General features: G+C 44.4%; 1 protein-coding gene across 10 annotated transcripts in view; it reads left to right on the forward strand.

Annotated features, from left to right (window-relative positions):
• Positions 1–20,827, forward strand: part of NEO1 (neogenin 1) — a 171,693-nt gene that overhangs the window by 65,805 nt on the left and 85,061 nt on the right. For all 10 annotated transcript variants that reach the window (XM_027723608.2, XM_027723640.2, XM_027723580.2 and 7 more), the window contains exons 3-5: positions 2,567–2,842; positions 5,955–6,108; positions 13,171–13,307. In XM_027723608.2, the coding sequence (XP_027579409.2) occupies positions 2,567–2,842; positions 5,955–6,108; positions 13,171–13,307 (567 nt within the window). The remainder of the gene's footprint in view (positions 1–2,566; positions 2,843–5,954; positions 6,109–13,170; positions 13,308–20,827) is intronic.

The raw sequence follows: 20,827 nt of genomic DNA on the forward strand, positions 1-20,827 counted from the left end.
AGTGTTTGGGAAATACAAACTATTGAGAAAAAAGGCACCAACTTTTTAAAAAGTTATTTTTTACAATAGTTTTGAATGTGTTTCTAGTGTAAATCGAAAGACTGAATTGGCTTACGTGGTAATGCAGTCAAAAAAGATTATAGGAAGTTATGGAAATTCAGACTTAGAAGCTGTTAATTGGTATTTGAAGAGGAAAAGAGCAGCTCTGTAATGGCAAGGTCCTGGACTGGGAGATGGAAGGGTATTTTCTGGTTGTGTTCTGCTGCAGGAGGTGTGCCTGCACTCTGGCACACGCTCTGGGACCTGCTCCTGTATTTATAAACAGGTCTCTGAATTAATAGTAATTAAGGCCTGTATTTGGAGTGCCTTTTGTAATCCATCATTATTGTTTTGTGGTTGTGTGTTGGCTAAAGCAAAGGCTCCTCCTCCACAGTGGAGGCTTTTAAGCAGTGCAAATTGCCAATAATTGTAGAATAAGAGAAAATTACTCTTTAGGACAAAATTATAGCCTAGGTTAAAATGTATATTTTAAAAACACACAGGACTATGATGAAATAAAGGTTTTAGTGGCGTTTAGGATGACCTGGAGAATGAACTGTAATTTCATTGCTAGTGAGTAATGAAACCATCTTAAATACAGCTTATTCAGCCTCAATGGAGCACCTGCACACAACAGAATGCACAAAGCCTGTCTTGTCCAGGAAGTGAATAGTACTTGTGGGGGGGGGTTAAATTAAGGCATATTTGAGCTTGATGTTAAAAAATTGCAGGGCTTTAATCCTCCAGGAACATCCTCACTTGTGCTTTTAGTTGCCAGTGAGGTCATTGTACAAGTGGTGGTTTGTGGAGCAAAGAAGGGAGGTGAAAACAGAGCTCAGGGGCTCCCCTGGCAAAAGGAGGAGATCCAGGACCCCCTTCCAGGCTGGGCAAGGAACTGCCTTAATATGCAGGTCTCTTAATAAAGGAGAATATTGAGATAGATAAGAATTGGAGGTAATTATGACATTTAATGGGTTCTATCAAAAAGGAGATTTCCTGAAAGATGCCTCAGAGACCAGGGTTTAGAAGACCCTGCTTAACGGCCTGATCAGCCATGGAGCTGTAAAACAACGTATTTACCTGCAAAATGAGCAAGTGTGGCACGTGCAGGAGACACTGGTACTGTTGCTGTGGCCTCGAGGGTCTCACAGGAGGAGTTAAATAATGCTCCAGGGGTGGAACTTCTTAGCACAGTGTGCAAAGTCAGGCAGGTCCAGGGATATCCTTGGGATTGCACTGGGTTGGGACAAGAGGGATGGAGGATTTACGAGAAAAGAAGGTGAGTTGGTGGGTTCTGGGATTAATTGTAACCTGGCAGTGTGCAGAGAGCCACTGAGATGGTTCAGTGGTTTGAGAAGGTGTTTTCAGTTTTGTAATATTTCCGTGGATGTTTGTTCTCAGTGTGTCGTTCTGCCAGTGGGACATGGTGGGACAGGAGGGGGCATGGAAGCAAAAGAGGTTCTGACTGGATTTAGGAGGAAGTTCTGCACTGTGAGGGCACTCCTGTGGTAGAACAGGTTGTCCAAGAGCTGTGCAGTCTCCATCCATGGGGATATTTGGGGTCTGACTGGACAACTCCCTGAGTAACCCTCTGACCTTGTAGCTGACTCTGCTGTGGCTGGGCCCCTTCCTGCCCAGGTTATCCTGCCATTCTGTGCCTTTAAAGGTGCACAGGACGTTGGGGAATGAGGGCAAGGAACTGAAGATTTTAGCTTCATTAAGCAGGAGGAAAGTTGAAAGAAAGAAGTTGTGATTTTTATGCCTATGAATACCTTAGAGGGAGGAAGTAACGGATAAATATCAAAGATGCAAAATAATTAATACCAAAACAAGGTCAAGATCAAAGGACCAGAAGTTGGTTTGAAATACAGTGGGAGGGGAAACTAGAAACAGAAAGTTTTTCAGAGGAATGAAGCTGTGGAAGGAGCCTCCAGGTATTATTCTGAGAGGGGAGAAAGTTTGTAACAGTTGGAGATGAGCCTGTGCAAGTAAAGAAGTTTTTCATTGAAGTGAGAAAAGCCTGACCATGTGACAGCAGATGCTGCTTCTCCAAAGATTTCTGCAGAAACTGGAGAGCAAAGATCGGATGCTTAAAAAGAAACCACAGAAACCCTGAGGGATTTTTGGAAAGCAAATAAGGATCCAAGCTGGAAATTACAGAAAGTACCGTTTAACTTCAGAAGTACATGTGTTAGATACTTTATTAGGCTATCAAAGGTAGTGAATATGGACAGGGAGGACTAGAGGAGATGGAGTTTTGGCACCAGGGTGTCACTGATAAGCAGCACATGGTGGCAGATTGTAGTAGGAAGCTCAAGAATTGGAGAGAGGATGGAAAATCCATCCCTTTTCTGCCCCATTGCGCTGAAGAGCCGCTCAGTGTTTTCCATCCATGGGTGTTTTGCACCCTTCAACATCAAGTTGAAGTCTCTGATCCGAGTGATTGTTTGTTAACCCTTTTTGAAGGAAGAAGGAATCACAAAGCACCGAATGCCTCTGATTTGTTCCTCTTTTCATTCCCGTGCAGGCCTGCCCAGGTTCACGAGCCAGCCGGAGCCGACGGCGGTGCCCCGGGGCGGCAGTGCCGTGTTGAGCTGCGACGCCAACGCCGACCTGGCCCCGTTCGTGCGGTGGGAGCAGGACCGGCAGCCGGTGCCGCTGGACCAGCGGGTGCTGCAGTTGCCCAGCGGGGCCCTGGTGATCAGCAACGCCTCCGACAGCGACCGGGGGCTGTACCGGTGCCTCCTGGAGGGCTCTGCCGGCCCCAAGTACAGCGACGAGGCCGAGCTCACAGTCCTGCCAGGTACCCGCGGGCGTGCTGGGACACGGGGCTCCTTCTGCCTCTGTGGGGTCTGAGCTCTCTGCAGCGGTTGGAGAAGGGCTGGAGACTCTCCTGTGCCTTCTTGCCACACTGAAATGTTCAGCTTTTAAGGGATTTCAGGGAAAGATTGTTTTCTAAAGTCCCTGTTTTCAGAAGTCCCACACTTACTTCCACTGCGACATGATGCAAAGAGGGAATCTGCTGTTTCTTTGAGTATAAACATGTGGGGATTTCTGACTTTCTCAGGTTGAATCCCGTGTTTCAACTCCTGCTGAGTTTTCCCAAAGAAATTTGTGCTTAGTCCCTCACTCTCGGGATGCTTCAGCTGAGGGGCTTTTAATTGTCCCAATATTCAGAAAATTCCGATTGTCTTAACAATGGGCTCTTTTAGGAATTCTCCAACTCCCCAAAGGAAGATGACTTTATTTTGGAAGGTTTAGCAATGCCTGTTGTGCTGAAATGTTGAGATACTTTTATAAGAACAGAAGTCCAGCGCTGATGTCAAGCGTTGGTACCCTGAGTGTGTTCTGTTCCCAGTGACTGTTGCACAGAGCTGTGTCACCAGCTGCTCCAACACAAAGGTTTGAAAAGTCACTATGAGTAGGGCAGGAATGTGCATTGTGCATTCCCAAACTGGGGATGTAGGGACTGTGTTTTGTATGGGGTTTCCTAATTGTTTCCAGAGCTGTCTCCTCTGAATTCATCTTCCTGTTGGAATTCTGATTCAGTTGTTCCTGCCTGGAGAACTGCCGGAGGAGTTGCTGAATTTCCATCCTGGAGGCCTCCAGGGTTAGGCTGGGCAATGTCATGGTTGGCCTGACCTGGTGTTGGCAGCAGGTGGTGGCACCTTCAGGGATCCCTTCCAATGAACAGTTCTGTTGCTTGTGACTGTGGCACTTCTCTACCTAAAAGGCTGAAATTTCTGTAGAATACCCCAGTTTTCCAACTGCAGCTCTCTTTTGAAATTGGAGTGTTCGCCAGGTTTGGAAATGCATCATGGTTGAAGTAGGAATTTGAGGCCTTTCCAAAGCAAAGCCCTTTCTCCTTCAACTAAGGATACAGGTTTTGAAGAACAGCACTTTGGGAAAAGGTACTTAATTGAATTATTGTAGTTTGGATTGCCTTTGTGTTTCTGCAGCCCTTCAAATGCTTAAGACTTCTCTGATTTTTGGCAATTGGAGATTACTTGATAAACTTCCATATTGCATTGATCTTTTGGATTCTTTTGGCTCTAGATATGGTTTACTTGCTTCTTTAATGCTTTGCTGAAGATGATTAAATAGAATTCTGTTAGGGCATACAAATGATGCTGTTTCTTTGCTTGGTCATGAATCTGAAAGTATCAATAGTGAAGTTTTGTGAAATCCCTCCCAGCAGGCTTTTTTTAAAAAGTGGGATTAAGCTGTTGAAGGGAAAGCTCCCTTAATCTTGATTGGCCCCATAATTGATTGTTTGGTCTGAGATGTATTTGAAAGAAGGATTTGAATTAATCTGTTCTTTATTCAGTTTATTCCCTTTTTAAATTGTTATCTGATATGTGCCTGACAGTGACCCCACTGCTCTACTTCCCAGTCTTTGAAATACACACAACACACACTTGGATTTACATCCATGGACGATGTTCTGCTTCTTAAATGTTCTACTTTTTCTTATATCAGGCTGTCACTGAGCAGGAGGGTACATTTCTGAGCTATACTGGTTAATAGCAGGTACTTTCAAACATAGGAATACAAGGGGAAAAAAACCCAGTTGATTTTTGGATGCAGTTTGCACTCACCTGGGAGCTGAAGTCCGTTTTGGGAGCCTGGAGCAATGATGGGCTGTGTCTGTGGTGAACGGTCCCAGCTCCTCTCCTCCTGTAAGGATTGGTGTATCCCTGTTCCTGGAGCAGGCAGAGCAGTTCCTGCTCACAGGGAACGTGGGCAGAGCCGTGGGATGATTCCTGTGTGGGCCCCAAACAGATGGTGAGATCCAGGACTGCTCAAAGCTTGTCTGCCCCTGCCTTGGATGGCTCGGAGACGGGATTTCCCCCCGTTCTGTTCCTCAGATCCCTGGCAGCCTCCTCAGGCTGTACCTTGGAGCACGTGCGTGCCCTGAGCTCGGGGCTGTGAACATTCCTATGCTATTTTTAGTATTTTGAGCTGAAGAACAGCAAAACAACAACTCTCAGAAATGCCTGCGAGTATCACATCGGGCCCGAGTGAGACACAGCCACGTCTGGGTGTGATGAGACACAGAAGGTGCTTCAGAGAGCAGAAGCAGAGGAGGTGCAGAAGAGTCTGCCCTATTTAGGTGGCCAAAAATAATTTGAGGGCTTGTCTAGTTCTGGAGCTTTGCTGTCATCACACCTTCAAACACACATCTGAGTAGTGAGTGCAGCAGTTAGTGCAGTGTGAACAGTGGGAGTAACTAACTCAGCCCAAAGCTGTACCTTGTGGGTACAGCTCGTTTGCTCTGGTTCAGGGTAGACACAGAGGGTGCAAACTGTAGTAACACACTGAGGAAATGTGTACTTGGCTTGTGCTTGTTCTTAAGGTGGAGGGAAAAAAGAAACAAATCCCTCTCCATCCCAACTCAGTGCAAAACTAACTCAGAGGATTCCCGTTTTCATAAGGATGGAAAACTGGTGGGGTGTAAAGCTTGAGGTACTTGTGTGCACATTAGCTGGTTGTTTTATTCCACTTAGGATGACTTTCTGCTGCAGTAATTTCATTTTCCAGCATGTAAAAGCACTTCCTCAGTAGCTCCCTGATGGAGCCAGGGGATCGCCCAAGGCTGGCTGGACAAACCCAAACCTGAACCTTTCTTCACTAAATCTCTGCCCACTGGTTCAAGTTCCAGTTTCAGGGCTGTAGCTTTGAGCTGAAACAGTTTCCCAGGGAGTTGGAAGAGTGAGAATCCCAGAGGTGGGGATGTCTGGAAGAAATGGTAACAAGGCTGGGAGAGGCTCTGGCAGAGACTGTGGGTGGGGTGGTGATGGGATCCCGGGGAGATGCAGGAAAGGAATGGGAGGTTTCATTTGTGGTTTTCTTTGACTCGTTGGGTTTTGGTGTGGGCTTTTATTGGTGTTCTGTCGTGTCCAACACCTTTGCAGAGCCCGAGGAGCCGCAGCCCCTGACGTTCCTGAGGCAGCCGTCGGCCCTGTCCAGGCTGAGCGGGCAGAGCGCCCTGTTCCCCTGCGTCGCCACGGGATTCCCAACTCCCTCCATCAGGTGGACAAGAAATGAGGAAGAGCTCCTCACAGAAGGGTGAGTGGTGGCCGACATCCTTACCTTTATCTCACAGCAGGAATAGGGGTTTGGATTAGTGCCCACCTTCCTTCGTACCGAGTTTTAAACCAGAGGGGAAGAAGCCGGTTCCCAAGTGCTGGAGGGCTCCGACGGCAGTGCTGGGACAAGGGATGTAGTTCAGGAGATTTGTGGAACAGTCTCACAGTATTTTTTTTTTTTGCAGCCATCTGAAACCAAGAAATCTTACTTAAAGCAGGAAGGTTATTAAGAATGTATTACCTTTAGATTGCCACTGGAATAAAAGAAGCAATTAAGGGAATAAGGACTCTGCAGGAAAACAAAGACAACTTTGTGTTGGTGTATTATGTGTGTGAAACCCTGCACTGACTTTCTGCAATGAAAATGTCCATTATGTGTCAAAATGTTCCACGGGAGTTTAAGAATAAGTGTTTAAAGCACAATTACATGATTTCTCATGAAAATAGAATATTAAAATGTTAGGCACGATTAAAAAAACAGTGTGGACTTTCAGAAATGCATCCAGTGAAAACACATTGTCATTGCTGGTGTATTCACTCAAAATAATGTGGTGGAAAATCTATATGAAAAAAGCAGAACAAATCTTATCAAGACCATTTTTGTGCCTCTAATGAACGTACTTACCAGAACCAGGAGATTACAACCAGGCACTTGAATGTTCTCCGTGTCCCCCAAAGCCAGCGGGGAGATTAACGGAGCCCCAGGTTAATCATGGAACAAGGAGAGGGAAATTGTGGCGTGGCTGCCGCAGAAAGGCAGAGCAGGGCAGGAGTCTCTGCAGCAGCAGTGATATAATATATCTCTTTTTTTGGCAACTCTTAAATTAAAAAGGTCCCGGGGCTCGTAATTTGAGCTGTCGTGGCTGGGGGGAGCGGGCGGCCCTGGGGTGACCGACAGCTCAGTGCCCTGAGAGCTGGTGCCGTGTCAGGCTGATGGCCCAGGATTTAGAGCCTTTCTCGTCATAAATGTAAGAAATCACTCGCCTTTGGAGGCTGCTGCAGGCTCCTGAGAGCTGCACAGCCCAGTGGGATGAAATGTCAGGATAAACGTGCCTGGTAAGAGCTTAATTTGTTTTTCTTGTGTGTAAAGCGGTGTCATGTCACACCTTATGAGTTTTTGCTGCCCCCCACCCCATCCTGCTCTGGGTTATGGCATGTTCAGTGCACAGGGAGGTTAAAGCTCACCTACCAGAGAGCTCTCCTTTTATTTTCTCCTGGGTTTTGGAAATACAGAGCCCAGATTTTCCAACCCTCACCTGAGTGCAGTGCTGGAACTCCCTTAAGAGCTCTTCTGTGAGGTTACCTGTGATGACTCCTGAGGGCTGCACAGGGATTTTCAATTCTCAAAATTCAGAGTGAGAAATTGTTTTGGAGGGCTGAGGCATAACATGACTAAATATACTTGATCTTTATATGCATACAATTTGAACCAGGTCTGACCTGATTTTCCAGAATATTAAGTGTTAGTTTTTTAGTATTATGGCCCTTTGTTACAAGAACAGGTTCCAATTGACTTTTTAATTCTTTTTTCTTCTTGCAACACTAAGCTTTTTTTTTTTTCGTTGTCAGTGAAATGTGTGCTCACCATAGACTTTACTTTTAAGGTGGATAAAGGAGGGAATTTCATCTTTTTCCCCTCTGTAGGAATAAGATGCCTTCATTGTTCCCTAAAGTGTGCCAAAGCTCCTAAGTCTGACACTGGTGACTGTGGCTTAACAGGAAGAGATTCAACCAGCAGAAAACAAAGAGTTCTTAAACTCCATTTACCCCAACAGCCATTGTATTATTTGTTTGAATAGAATAACTGGAAAATCTCCAGAAATTAAGATTCTTTGTTGGAGTAAAGCCTGCAGTTACTGCTGCTAAATAGCTACCTTAGCTTGTTATGCATGGTCTGTTAATGTAATTACAAATTAAATCACATTTAATTTGTACTGAAATCCTCTTTTGTGATAAAAGTACGACTTTTCTTAGCATGGCTTTTCTGTAGCCAAAGTAAAAACTGATCCTTTTTATCTGGGCAGGTTTTAATGTACCTTCTCTCTGGGAAGAGCTCTGAAATGATGGGTTTTGTTTAGACATACACGCAGACCAGACATTAACATACATATATGTAGGTATATACATAGATATTGACACATGTCTCTATGTAGGAAACAAAATTTGGATGTTTTGGGCAGGTATGTCCCTAATTTTGACCCCTCGTGAAATGATTTAACACACAACCTTATTTTGACTTTTGTCCTAACTGTGGTAATTAATCTAAAGGAAAATTAAATGTTTACCTTTCAGGCTGCATTGCTAAGGAGAATATGGGTAGGAGCTTGCATTTCTGGGAAAAACAGATTATTTTTAAGGGTTGGGAGTGGTGGGGCTTTGGAATTAACTACGTGTTATAAGACCTGAAAAGAAGGGAAGGTGATTAAATGTGATGAATTATTTGTTGAAGACTGCAATAAGATTTATGTTAATGGATAAATGTGAGTAAACTTGAATGATGACAGTCTTGGCAGTTGTTCTGACAGCCAGCCTGTAATGCAATATATTGTGAAATTAGTTTGCTGTGATAAAATATTTCCCAAATTAATTAGAGTGGAAGAGAAGGACGCTTTGAGTGCTGGGTGAGAAACTGAAGTGAACACAGTGCTCAGAGTTTCCATTGTAGTAAAGCTCTTAGAAGTTCAAGGAGTCCACTCAGAACTTGCTGACTTGAAGATTTTAAAGAAATATAATTGCTGGACCACTGACTTTTTGGCTCTTCGTAAAGAAGTCCATCAAAGAGTATGAATGACCCAAGTTTCACCTGGGACCTGGGGAAGTTGGGAGTGTTGGGAGGAAGGGTCTCAGTGCTCCCCCCAACCCTGTGCCCTGCTCAAGGTGTTGTTTTGGGCTACTCCTCTGAGACCTTCCTTGCTGTGTGCACAATTCCAGAGAGAAAATAGCACAGGGTGGAAAATCAGACCCAATAACAGGCACTGGGAAGGTGCTGGACTTGTGCTGGCAGCTTTCCATGGAACTGGCTCACCAGTCCAGCTGGTAACCTTGATAGATTGGAATTTTCTCAAAACTCCATTGATTGTAAGGAAAGGAAAAGGCCAAACCCTGTTCCAGGTGGAGATTGAGCTCCAAATTCGAGCTTCAGAATCTGAAGGAAGCCCCTGGACTCGTGTCTGACCCCTGGCAGGGAGTGCTGGGCTCGTGGGTCTGTAATGCTGGTACATGAGTGGAGCCCTCCCCGTTATCCATGTGGTTCAGCAGTGGGAATATCCATCCTGCTTTTCCAGCTGGATTTCCTCCATAAACTCGGAATGAGCAATATCTCTGCCAGGGATGTAGAGAATGCTGAGTGAGGTGGAAGGAAGGGATAGGGACATCTCTGTTTCTTGCCAAAATAGGAATTCATGTAAATATTGGAATAAATCTTAGGTCCTTTATGCAGAACTTCCTGAAGTGGGATCTGCTGTAGTGTCAGTATTATCTGACACACGAGGCTGGGATGGAAATGGTCTCTACTGGTTAGAGCTTTTCAGACTTGAGCCAACTTTGAGCCTTCCTTAAAAATTTTAGAAAAACCCTTTCATAAAATTTAAATTTTGTTTAAATATCTGGTCTGGGCAAGGATCCTGCTGTGGGAGGGTCTGTTCTTCAGCAAATGTAGAGTCACGTCGTGCTTTTGACAATTCTGAACTTGGAAAGTGAAGTTTCAGGTGGCTGCCAGGGGGGTTTCAGAGCTTGGGACACAGGCAAGAGTCTGAAATGTTTGGAAGAGGATCTGCTTTGAAAACTTGCCCATGTGTGGATCAGGATGTGCTCCAACATCTCTGTGGTGTACCTTGATTTATACTGGGACACTTCTGTGGGGGGAAAGTGCAAATGCAGGTGCCACAAATTCTTTAAAAAGCTGCAGCAGGTGAGATGGTGCCCCTGAAATGAAACCATTGGAAGGGCTCGAGCTGTAACACTTTAACAAGGCTGTTGAAGTGGAGCAAACTCTGCAGCGGGTTGAGGCTCTTCAGTTCAGCAAAACTTCATGTCATTGAAAAAACCCTGCAGCAAATGGGGTTGTGCAGGTGATAATTCCCCACAGCGAGGAGGTGGCACAGCTGAGCTCTCGTGTGCCACGTTCATTTTATGCTGCTGCCACCTCTACTTGTGTGATCACATCCATATTCCAGGTTTTTTTTTCCTCAGTGCTTCCCAGGAATGTGTGATATTTTAATTATTACACAATTACTGTTTGCAGGGCTCTCAGAGTGATTGGGACGAAGTGAATTACACTTGCCCAGCTCAGGAAAGGTTAAACATAGCAGAGTAATTATGGAGATTTTTCTGGTAGTAGATTCCACAAAATAATCTAATTTACTGTCTAATTTTATCTGCTGTACTTTACCAAGACAGCAAATAGATTATAAGATGTTTTGGGAATAGTAATTTAAAAGAGGGGGGGAAAAAGCCCAAACCTGAGGGTATAACTGGCAGTTTGACTACAGTAAATTAATAAAGGCTCACTGTATTTTGTGATAATGAAACACAAAAAGCCTGTGAGTGAGGCATCCAGAGCAGCTCAGTAATTGTGTATTAGGGGTATGTGAGTGAGGGATGTATGGAATGCATGTGAAAGGCTGGAATTTGATTTTCCTCTTCCCTGACATCTGAATGATCAATCTTTGTTGTTTTTAATGACACTTCAAATTATGTTATCACTTTTATATTAGGCTGATTCTTTGTCTCCAGTGCCTGAAATCTGATTTCTTCACTCTTTTGTGGAAATGCTTCATTGTCCTTACAAAATTAAGATGTTTTTACTTTATTGCAAAGGCAGTTTTCATTTAAGCCCAGGATTTGTCCACAGCTAATGCACACACAGGGAATCACCGAGGAGTTTGTTTTCTCCCATTGAATTTGTAATGGATCACGTGTTGGTAGATTGGGCTCAACTCTGGGTTTTCTTGAGGAAAATAATCCCAGAGAATATGAACATGGCACACCATAGTGACGGCTGAGCACTGTATAACCCTGTTCCTTGCCAAAAGGAGAATCCATGGAAACACCACCGGGTCACAGGTGGTTTGTGAGATCCCCTCTGACAAACTTCTGTTGCCTAAGTGGCAACACCACTAATTTTTAATAGTTATAGCAATGTCTTAACTGCTGGTTCATAACCACAGGAGTCTGGTGCCTCACCATGGAGATGTTACTTTTCCAGAGGCTGGCAGTGGGAGAAGGAGCAGCCTAAGGCCCAGGTAGCTTTGGGATGGGTAACAGTGGTGGATATCCTGAAAAAGGCACTGATATCCTCAGAATCCTGTTATCCATGAGGTTATTCCAATAGCCTTTTACCATTCCTTTGGGACTTGACAGGCTCAGCTCCCTCCCTGCCTGTGTCCTGGCTGTCCCTGGCACATCCAGCACATGTCCCTGTTGGCTTCAGTTCTCCCAGGTTTCATCCCAGCCCTCAGCACCTTCTTTGCTACTCACATTAATTCGCCAAAACTGACGAACAAATAATCAAAGCAGGTGTTTTCCATGATAAAAGAAGGTAGAAAACTTCCTGTGTGGATGTGTCAAGGCCCAGGCTTGTCTCACTCCTGTGTTTTTCTTTAGGCCTGGTTTTAGTGCAGCCTCACCATGTCTGTTCCCACACACAGAAGCCTCAGTGACATTCTCAGCATCTGGGAAGCTCTTCATATGTTTTTTAAACTCATATCTTCACTCAAATTCCCTGCACTTCTTCCAAACCAACCCTTTTGTGGTCCTCCTGTTACTCATGGGAATGGGATGGCTTTCCTTATGGAATACCTGGATAGGGACATCTCTGGATGCTTTTAAGACTGGTTCCTGTCACTTAATTCCAGTAATGGTTTTGTTTGCTCTGCTTTTAAATGCATTGAATCAGGCGTTTGATCAGCAGTTATGGAAGTATCATAAATCAATATTTATGTGGTAATTAGTGAGATGAGCCAAAATCTTTGTGTCCCGACAATTTCCTTTTCCAAGCAGGTGAGGATTGGTCCTACCAACATAATTCTAGGAATTTCAACGAGGTTGGTTTTTGCACGTTGACCACTCTCTGTAGGGACCAAAATTAATTGTGGTAATGTATTTTTAGTTCCTATTTTGGCAGAATTCAATCCCTTCCTGCCCACAAGCTGTGGCTCAAGGATGCCAGGCAGGAGGCCCCAGGTAGGCTCTTCCAACTGGAATTAAGAAAGGTTCTGGGTCAGCATCCAGGCACGATTTGTGTCTTGGCTTGGGATCTTTTGGCATTTTGCACTTGGCATTTTACTGTGGAAACTTGGAGTGTTGAAGGATCTTGGAAGGCTTGAACAAATCTGTGGTGTGGTGTAAAGGACAGTGATGGTTGGATGTGGCTGGAGGCTGAGGGTGCTGCACTGAGATCAAATGCCACATTTATCTCCTACATTTAGCATCAAAAGCAGATGCTTATAAGGATTGAATGAGAAACTCTTCCCCCCCCCTTCACAAGTCAGAGGGGGAAGTTCTGTACAGACACTTTGTCACCTGATGAATTTGTATTTTGAATTGTTTTTTTTAACCTGTATCTTTTCTGCAATATTTCATCTTACAGAAATGCAATATTTCATCTTACAGAAATGGCTTTTCTTTTTGCAAAAATTCAATTACTGTACGTTGTCTAATGTGCATTACTGTTCCTTGTGCTGTAAAGTCTGTCATGTTATATTCACTCAGCTTTCAGCAATAAGTCATTCCAGCTGCATCTGCAAAATGCATTTTTTTTAATGATGTGGTTACGATACTTCATTTTTCTCCAGTCCTGGTCGCTCTTGACTAAATACCTCGGCTCACATTTAATTAACAACAACGGAAGCCGCAAGTGCAAAAAAGATGAGCTGCTCTTGTGGAATTGATGGGGTTGAACTTCACTGGAAACGTGAAGCCGAGGTTGGAACTTGATGGTGTAATTAAAAATGCTGTCTGTGTCGTGGTTTTGTGTGCCTGGCACCCAGGAGTGCCCCGTGGAGGGGGTGTCCGTGGAGTCACGTGTGTGTCTGTGTCCCAGGTCCGGGCGGTTCCAGCTGCTGGCCGGGGGCTCCCTGGAGATCCGGGACGTGGCCGAGGGGGACGCCGGGACCTTCACCTGCATCGCCGAGAGCGGCAACGACACCGCGGCGGCCCAGGCAGAGCTCACGGTGCAAGGTAGGGCAGAGACCTCGCTGCCAGGGACAGCACTTCTCCTGGAGACTTCCCACAGGAGTCCTGGGTTACAGACCCTGTTTTACCTGGGTAAAACCCCTGACAGGGTTTGGTGCCCCATGAAAAAATAAACAAAACCCAACCCACGATGAGGAACCGCCCTCCAGTCCTGTTGTAAATGTTGGTGTGTTACTCTGATTTGTTATTCAGACTGCTTACAATTCCATAAATAGTCAAATATTGTATAACACAACTTGAACATGGTTCAAAGCTACTCTATATGCTTATATAATACCAAATGTCATGCACTTATTTAAAGGAGGACAAAGGCCACAGCGTGGCTGATCACATCTGGAAGCTGACCTGTAGTACTACAATGTAGGTTGTCTTTGGAAAGGACATATATAATGTATTTTTGATAATCCTTAAATATAATCCTTGTTTTCAAGGAGTTTGACAGAAGATAAGAGCTGAGATATTTAGTAATGTGCTGGTTTATTGTGTGTATAACTGTTCTGCTTACTTTTGCAAGCTGTTCTTACCAGAAACAGCACTGAAATATTGATAATGCTGTCTTTAAAACATCTTACTTAAAAAAAAAAAATAAAGCAGACTTGGTAAGCAAAGAAAGTAGACTTGGTAAGGGATGGGGAAAAATACAGATGGAAGTTTGCCTTCTTGGCCTTTCTTACATTCTGTGAGGAAATTATTTTTATTAACTGGATTTTAATAAGGGTTTAAAATTCTTCAGGTGGAGTTTCATGGCATGCACAAGGTTTTTGTGTGTGCAGGGTCCTTGTAAGAGCTTAACTGACTTGTTTTACCAGGACTCTGGTGCTACAGCATTGCTCTGAGGGGATAAATTGAATCACTGAACAACCATGAATAAAGGCTTACATATAGATAAAACCTCTGGGACCAAAAAGAAAACCAACAAATTCTGGTCATGCAGAAAAAACCCCACGTTTTCTTACCTTATATCTTGGCCAAAAAATAAGGATTTGGTGCTCTTAGAAGTACTCACATGCTTGAGGCTTAAGAGCACTTGCTGATGGTTTCACACCCCATCATGGGCTGGGTTTAATTCAGTTCCAGCCTCTATATTTTACAGAATTGGCTTTGTGTTTTATGGGCAGTGGCAGCAATTAATAACATTAATGATACGATGCAATTAAGCAAGTCATGGATAAGAGTGAGATTATAGCCTCAGTGTAGGACATCCAGACAGGTCACTGGGGGATGAAAGTGAGCTGGAGAGAGCTCTTTTGCTCCTTATCTGAGCTAATGTAAAGGATTTCCTCAGTTGGTTGTTAAGATTGAGAATATGTTCTGCCAGTTCTTCTGTGCTGAGTTTTTGTTCCATACCTGACACTAGAAAGAAAATCCTTTAATGCTTAAGTGTTATAATATAGTAAAGATGCTACAGAATGCATTTTAGATAGTGGCATTTCTGATTTTACTTCTCAGTTGTAATCTTAATTCTCCTTTCCTTTGAGAGGTCACTGTGGGGAGTAATTGTATTTCTGCATTACTGTACTTTGGTGAAGGGTTGAATGGCTTGAGTAACTGTTATCTGATCACTGTATCATTTCCTTCTGGACTAGAGAAATTGTCATCTCTTATACCTAATAACAGCATGATTTTGCTTAATTTAAGCTCCTTCTACCATTCTTGGAAATTAGTCTGGCAGAATTTCAGACGAGAAATCCATTTTTTGGGTACTAATTCCCTTGTCTCTCCTATTTTTCTGCCTCTCTCCTTGAAGCCCCTGGGTTTTTTGTTGGGAGATTTCAGCAGCACATTTGGGGCTGTGCCAAGGCAGCCAATCCATTCTCCCTTCTGTGAACATTTCAGTGGGACTCTGTGCTGAGGGCTGGGGAAGGTGCCATTGCTTGGCCGCGTTGGGGCAGTGAAAGTGAAAAGAAGGTCCTGGGGTGTCTCTTCCCTGAGATTTCCCAGCAGTGCCAGGGACAGATTGACTGAATTTTCCAGCCTGAAACAACTTGCTTTATGCAATTGTAAGGTTAAATTGTGCCAGAGTAAAAGGAATGCTCATTAAAGGTTACTGTGCTCCAAGAGCAGCTTTTCTCTGTCCTTTAGCAAGGATGTAAAACCCTGGAAGGCAACACATGTCTCTGGTGTGGTCCCAACAAGCTGCCTTGGGCTGGTTGCTGGAATACTCATTCTTCCATGGCAGTGAGGATGGAATTCCTGACCGTCCCTAAAGGGTGGGGTACCCTTGGGGGTCTCACATGAGGCCTGTGCTGTGCTCAGCTGGCAGGAAATACCTGTGTTTTACTGTGATCCATGGGAGATGGCTGCAGAAAGCTTATTGCCAGCTGCATCCAGGTGTGTAAAGTCATCACCCTGGGAGTTCATGGGGTTCTTCTGTTAAATTTGGCACCATTTTCAATCTGGATAAATGGTACCTTGAACTAATGCAGTTAGATCCTGTTGGTGTCACTTAAAGATGCCATGTATTTCACACTGTCATCTGTTGAACCCCTGGGTCATAAATGAAAGGTGTGAGAGGAGCCCTCTATTGCCCTAATGTTGGGTTTTAAAAATTTGATTTGATTTCATTTCCCTACACACAGCAACAGAAGGACTGAATCAGAAAAATGACTTTAACTTGGAAGGAGTACTGGACTAGAAAAGTACTAAAGGGTCCAGGAGAGGACTGTACCAATTTGTGTCCTCAGGCTCTTTATCTACCCTGTGGAGCTGGGAGGTGGAGTTAAGAGAATTCCCTTCACTTTGGAGGGAAGTTTTGGCTGCCCCATCCCTGGAAGTGTTCAAGGCCAGGTTGGAGCAACCTGGTCTAGTGGAAGATGTCCCTGCCTGTGGCAGGGGATGGGACAAGATGGGCTTTAAGGTCCCTCCAAGGCAAACCATTGTAGGATTCAGTGATTGGAGGTTTCATGGACCCGTTGGTTACACACCCAGTCTTTGACTGTGCATTTGAGGAGTGGTTTGATATGGAAGAGAACATGGGACATTGTGGGGGAAGACCTGGAGCTGAGAGAGTCTCCCCCTAAAGCTGAACATTGCTGGATCCCACATTTGAGACAGTCTGTAGGGCCAAATCTCAAACAATAAACTCTGTGTGCACTTTTGTACCTGCTCACTTTTCCTTGGGTGCCAAAAGCCAGTGTCACCCCAGTCCCAGGCCAGGCCAGGGCAACACTCCTCCCGGGGGGGAGGCAGGAATTTGGTGTCTGCAGTGACATCTCTCCTGGCTGTTGACAGAGCTCTTCCCTCGCCGCCCGTGCTGGGGACCAGGTTTGTTTACAACACGTGCCATGAGTTGAGAGCACTGGGAAAATGTGTTTTGCTGTCCCCAGCCATGAAAGAATCCGCAGCATTTCCCTTAGATAAGGGTGGACAGTGCTGACAGAGGAGCTGGGGAAACAGGTCGTCGCTGTGTTTAATCTGCCCAGCCCGAAAGCGGCGGCGGGGCCGCGCCGGAGCGGCAGTGAAATGTGGGAAGGTTGTGAGTTCACGTTTCATCTGGGAAATATTTCAAATTGATGGCCATGCCCAGTGCCCTGGGGATTGCTGCAAATGCTGGGCTGGAGTCAGGTCACAGCATGGGCTTCCTGCCCCTGCCTTGGTGCTGGGCGGGGGGGGAATCATGAGTTTTCTCTCCCTCTGTTGAAATATTTACTGCAGTTAATAATGAACCAGAAAATAATAAACCAAAAACATTTCCATTTTCGTTCCCCTTATTAAATTGATATGGCAGGTCTGAAGTCTAGAAAATAAATGAATCCCTGTGTTTGTGGGGGAGGAGGCAGAGCTGCTCTTTATTGTTGTTGTCCATGTAATTCCCTTTCAGTGAGTTTTTGGAGTAGCACAAAGTCGGCTTTTGCTGTCTAGGACAGCATTCAGTGTCTGATAGTGTATCTGAAATGACTCGCTGTGTTAATGTAACTACAATTAAAAACAGAAAAAGAAAACCTTAATTTTGGGTATCTATAGTGGTAAATCAGAGGTTGCATGTGGCAATAGGCTGATCACTGCCTTGTCTGTGCTGCAAGAGCAAATTGTATGGGGAAAAGCAAATGCAGAAGAAGTGCTTTGATAGAATTATCAGGTTTTTGCTTTGAAAAGAAATAATGGAAATATTTTCAGTAGAGCTGAAAAGGCTGTTGCTAATGGCAAAGCCTTATTCTAGCAAAAAATACCTTAATTACAATGTTGGTCATAAAATGAAACCAAAAGAGTTACAGAAGGAAGAGCCTCAACGTGGAGAATCTTGGACTTGTTTTCTGGTGTTCTCTGTGGCAACTGCTTTGGTAAAAGCTGGTGCCATCCTGCTCCAGAAACTGTAGCATTAAATCCTGCAGCAGCAGAGCAATATGTCTGGGTAACTCTTATTTTTGCATTAAGCTTTTGTTATTATTGGAAACAATTCCAGGGAAGAAATTTGAACCATCACCGAAAATTGCCCAAACCTTTCTCATACTTTCTCAATGAGCTTCATCGATTTCTGGCTCTAATTAAGCTCAGAACTGTATCTTGATAAGAGGCTGCAGCCCAATTAGAGATTCAGGAGATGCTGCTCTAAACCTGAGGCTGCCAAACAGCAGAGAGGGGACAGAGTGTTGTCCTTGCTGGTTATCCCAGAACTGCTCTGCCTGGGGAAGCTGTTGGAAGAGAAAAGAACACCTTGGCTTTGTATGAGTTATTTCTTACCCTTGAAAATGTAATGAGACTTCTGTTAATGATCTTTTTCTGTAGTGATACAAAATAAAAGCAGTCTGGTGAGGGGAAGCTGAACTCACAGTCATTTTGACCACCTTTGCACTTCAATGTGTTGTCCAAAAAGACTTTCAAACAGCCCTTGCTGCTGCTCTTAAGTGTAGTTTAATGTTTATAGGGTTCTATAGTTTGCTTGTGAAGTCAATTAAATATGTATACAGATAGTTTCTGAGGAATTTCTGCCTCTGTCCCGTTTGTATTCAAGGATGATGTTGCCAGTGAAAACATCACAATCACCTATTCAGAGACACACATGGGGTAGGAGGGAGATGGCAGCGTTATTTTAAAGCTACATCACTTGTTCAGGTTTACCTGGACACCAAAAGAGCCCATCTACAGGACATGTGTAGTTTTTTAATACTAAATGTAAACATCCATAAAAATAAAATGTTCTTTGCACGATGCAAAAATCACAGTTGTGTATTCAAAGACCGTGGGATCTGATTTCTGTTGCCCACAGGACTTGGGCTCAGCAGAACCTCTCAGTTCCTGCTCAGTGGCTAAATCTTCTTCTGTAGTTGAACGGTTGTAAATTTTTTTTTTGGTCTGTCTTGATGTTTTTCAAAGACCAGGAGAAACATTTATCCAGTTCTTGCCATATTTCAGAACCACAGGACAGTAAAACTTACTGAAGAGAGCTTGCCACAGTTCTTCATAGGAGCACAAAAAATTGTTTAATTGTATTTCTGAAACTCATGAATGAGCTGTGCTGGAATCTGAGGGAGGATTCATTCCCTGGTAGCAGTGCAAGTGTTTAACATTCAGTGGTGGTGTCAGGGAGCAGTGAAAGCTGTTGTGGGAGAAGCTCAGGGAGCCTTGCCAAGCCCTGATCTCTGCTGTGCTGCCGTGTCCAAGGGGGAAAAACACTGGGAAGCCCAGGGCTGGGATGGTTTTCCCACCTTTCCTGGGGTCAGGGTTGAGCAGAGACAGCTGCTGTCGGTGCCTTGTGCTGTGCATGTGATCACAGTCTAATTCCTGTGGCCAGGGATGATCCATGGAAGCTGGTGGTGAGGACAGGGGTGATGTGTGACCCGTGTATGGACCATCCCCTGGTCCCTGGGGTGTGGAGGCCCCGGACTGGGCACCCATTGGAACAACAGCTGTGTTCTGGTTTAAACTGGGCTCCAGAGGGATGAGTGAGGGATGTCCAGCTCTCCAGGCATATCCACCCCCTGGCAGGCTGGGGTGAGGAACTGGAAATGGGTGTACCTGCTCAGGAGGTGCTGGCATGGGATGTGTCCCCCTGGCATCGATCCCACTCTTTGATCACTCCTGACTGGGAATGTCACGGTCCCACTGCATCCAGACCCAGCAGCACGTGCTCTTCCCACAGCCAGGACTTCCTGCTGGCTGGCAGGAAGGACCAGGGATGTGGCAGGTCTGGGCTTGGACTCCATCCCAGAGCTGTGTGGAGCGACCCCACAGTGGTCTGGGGATGGTGATCGTGTGTCAGGAGAGCCCTTTTGTTTTAGAGAAGTGTCTTTTCTGAGTATTTGACAATCATGAATCGTGAGGTTCTTTTCCATAAAACATCTGTAATTCCCTGGACAGTCTGATTCTATTTGGGAAAGCTTTCTTTATGTTACAGAGGTGCTGCATAGTTTTCAAAGAGTTTTTTGTGGTGCTGAAAAAACAGTTGCAAAACAGCCCAAAATGAGTAGGGGTTATTACTTGGAGGACAGATCCTTTAGGTTGAGGGTCCATAATGGAATTGCATGTGGACTGGGAGGTAATGTCTCCAGAACTGCCAGGAAGATGACGCACACTCGGAATTCAAAAAGAACCCCTTTGTGAGATATATATATAAAAAAATACCATTAAGAAAGACAAAACCAAATTATCAGTAACCCATACAATTCGCACAAATGGTTTTCCTTGTAAATGTTCTTGAGTAATCCTTGGGGATAATGAAAACGTTCCTAAATTAAGCAGCAGTGTCTTAAATATCTACAGCGTCGAAAGTGATATTGAACGGAGGGAATTGTAAAAGCTGGGCTCTCTCTCGGCTAGAATTTCGAATAAATTAAGATCATATTAACAGGGGTTTCAACCAGCTGCTGCTTTGGGGAAAGAAGTACTTTTTTCCCCAAAAATGGCTTTTAAAACAATAGGCTGAGGTTGCCGTCGGTGCCTTTGGCCCAGACAGGCAGTGACAGGAAAGGCAAGGTTTTGCCCAGGTTTCATATTTAGACGTGTCTGTCTGGTCTCCAGACTGAAAATGGATGTTTTATTTAGGAACAGGCCATACCCAACACAGGATTTACTACTTTTGAAGCCAATGCCTGAAAGAAGAAAGGTGAGCCCAGCTGGCCCATGGTTCCAAGCGCTCTTGGATACTTGGAAAGATTCAAAGATATAGTAGATCTCAACTAGGCTATAGGTTTTCTAGTATTGGTTTTATTCCCTGTCAAAAAGAGATGACAGAATTTCAATTGCAAACTAAAAGCTGAAAGATTCAGTAGTAATTTTTAAGTTGCACATGCCAAAGACTTCCAAGAAATGTGAATGTGTGAAAGAAGCAGCTCATTAAAATGCCTTCTTTCCTCTAAGTGAGAGCTCTTTTTATAGGAGTTGTACCCTAAATGGCAAGTATTTTTCTCTGTGTATCAGGGTCATCCTTCCATTTTAGTTGGTTGACTCAAACTCTTACATTGAATTTTTGAATTCATGGGGTTTAATTTTTTTTTTGATCCATTTCAACAGAAACTTTTGCGCTGTTTTCTCACCACCAAATTTCGTGATGAAAACTGAGGGTGATG

This window comes from Pipra filicauda, unplaced genomic scaffold (genome assembly GCF_003945595.2).
Source record: "Pipra filicauda isolate LSUMZ 115617 unplaced genomic scaffold, ASM394559v2 scaffold287_size946512_pilon, whole genome shotgun sequence".
Taxonomy (NCBI): domain Eukaryota; kingdom Metazoa; phylum Chordata; class Aves; order Passeriformes; family Pipridae; genus Pipra; species Pipra filicauda.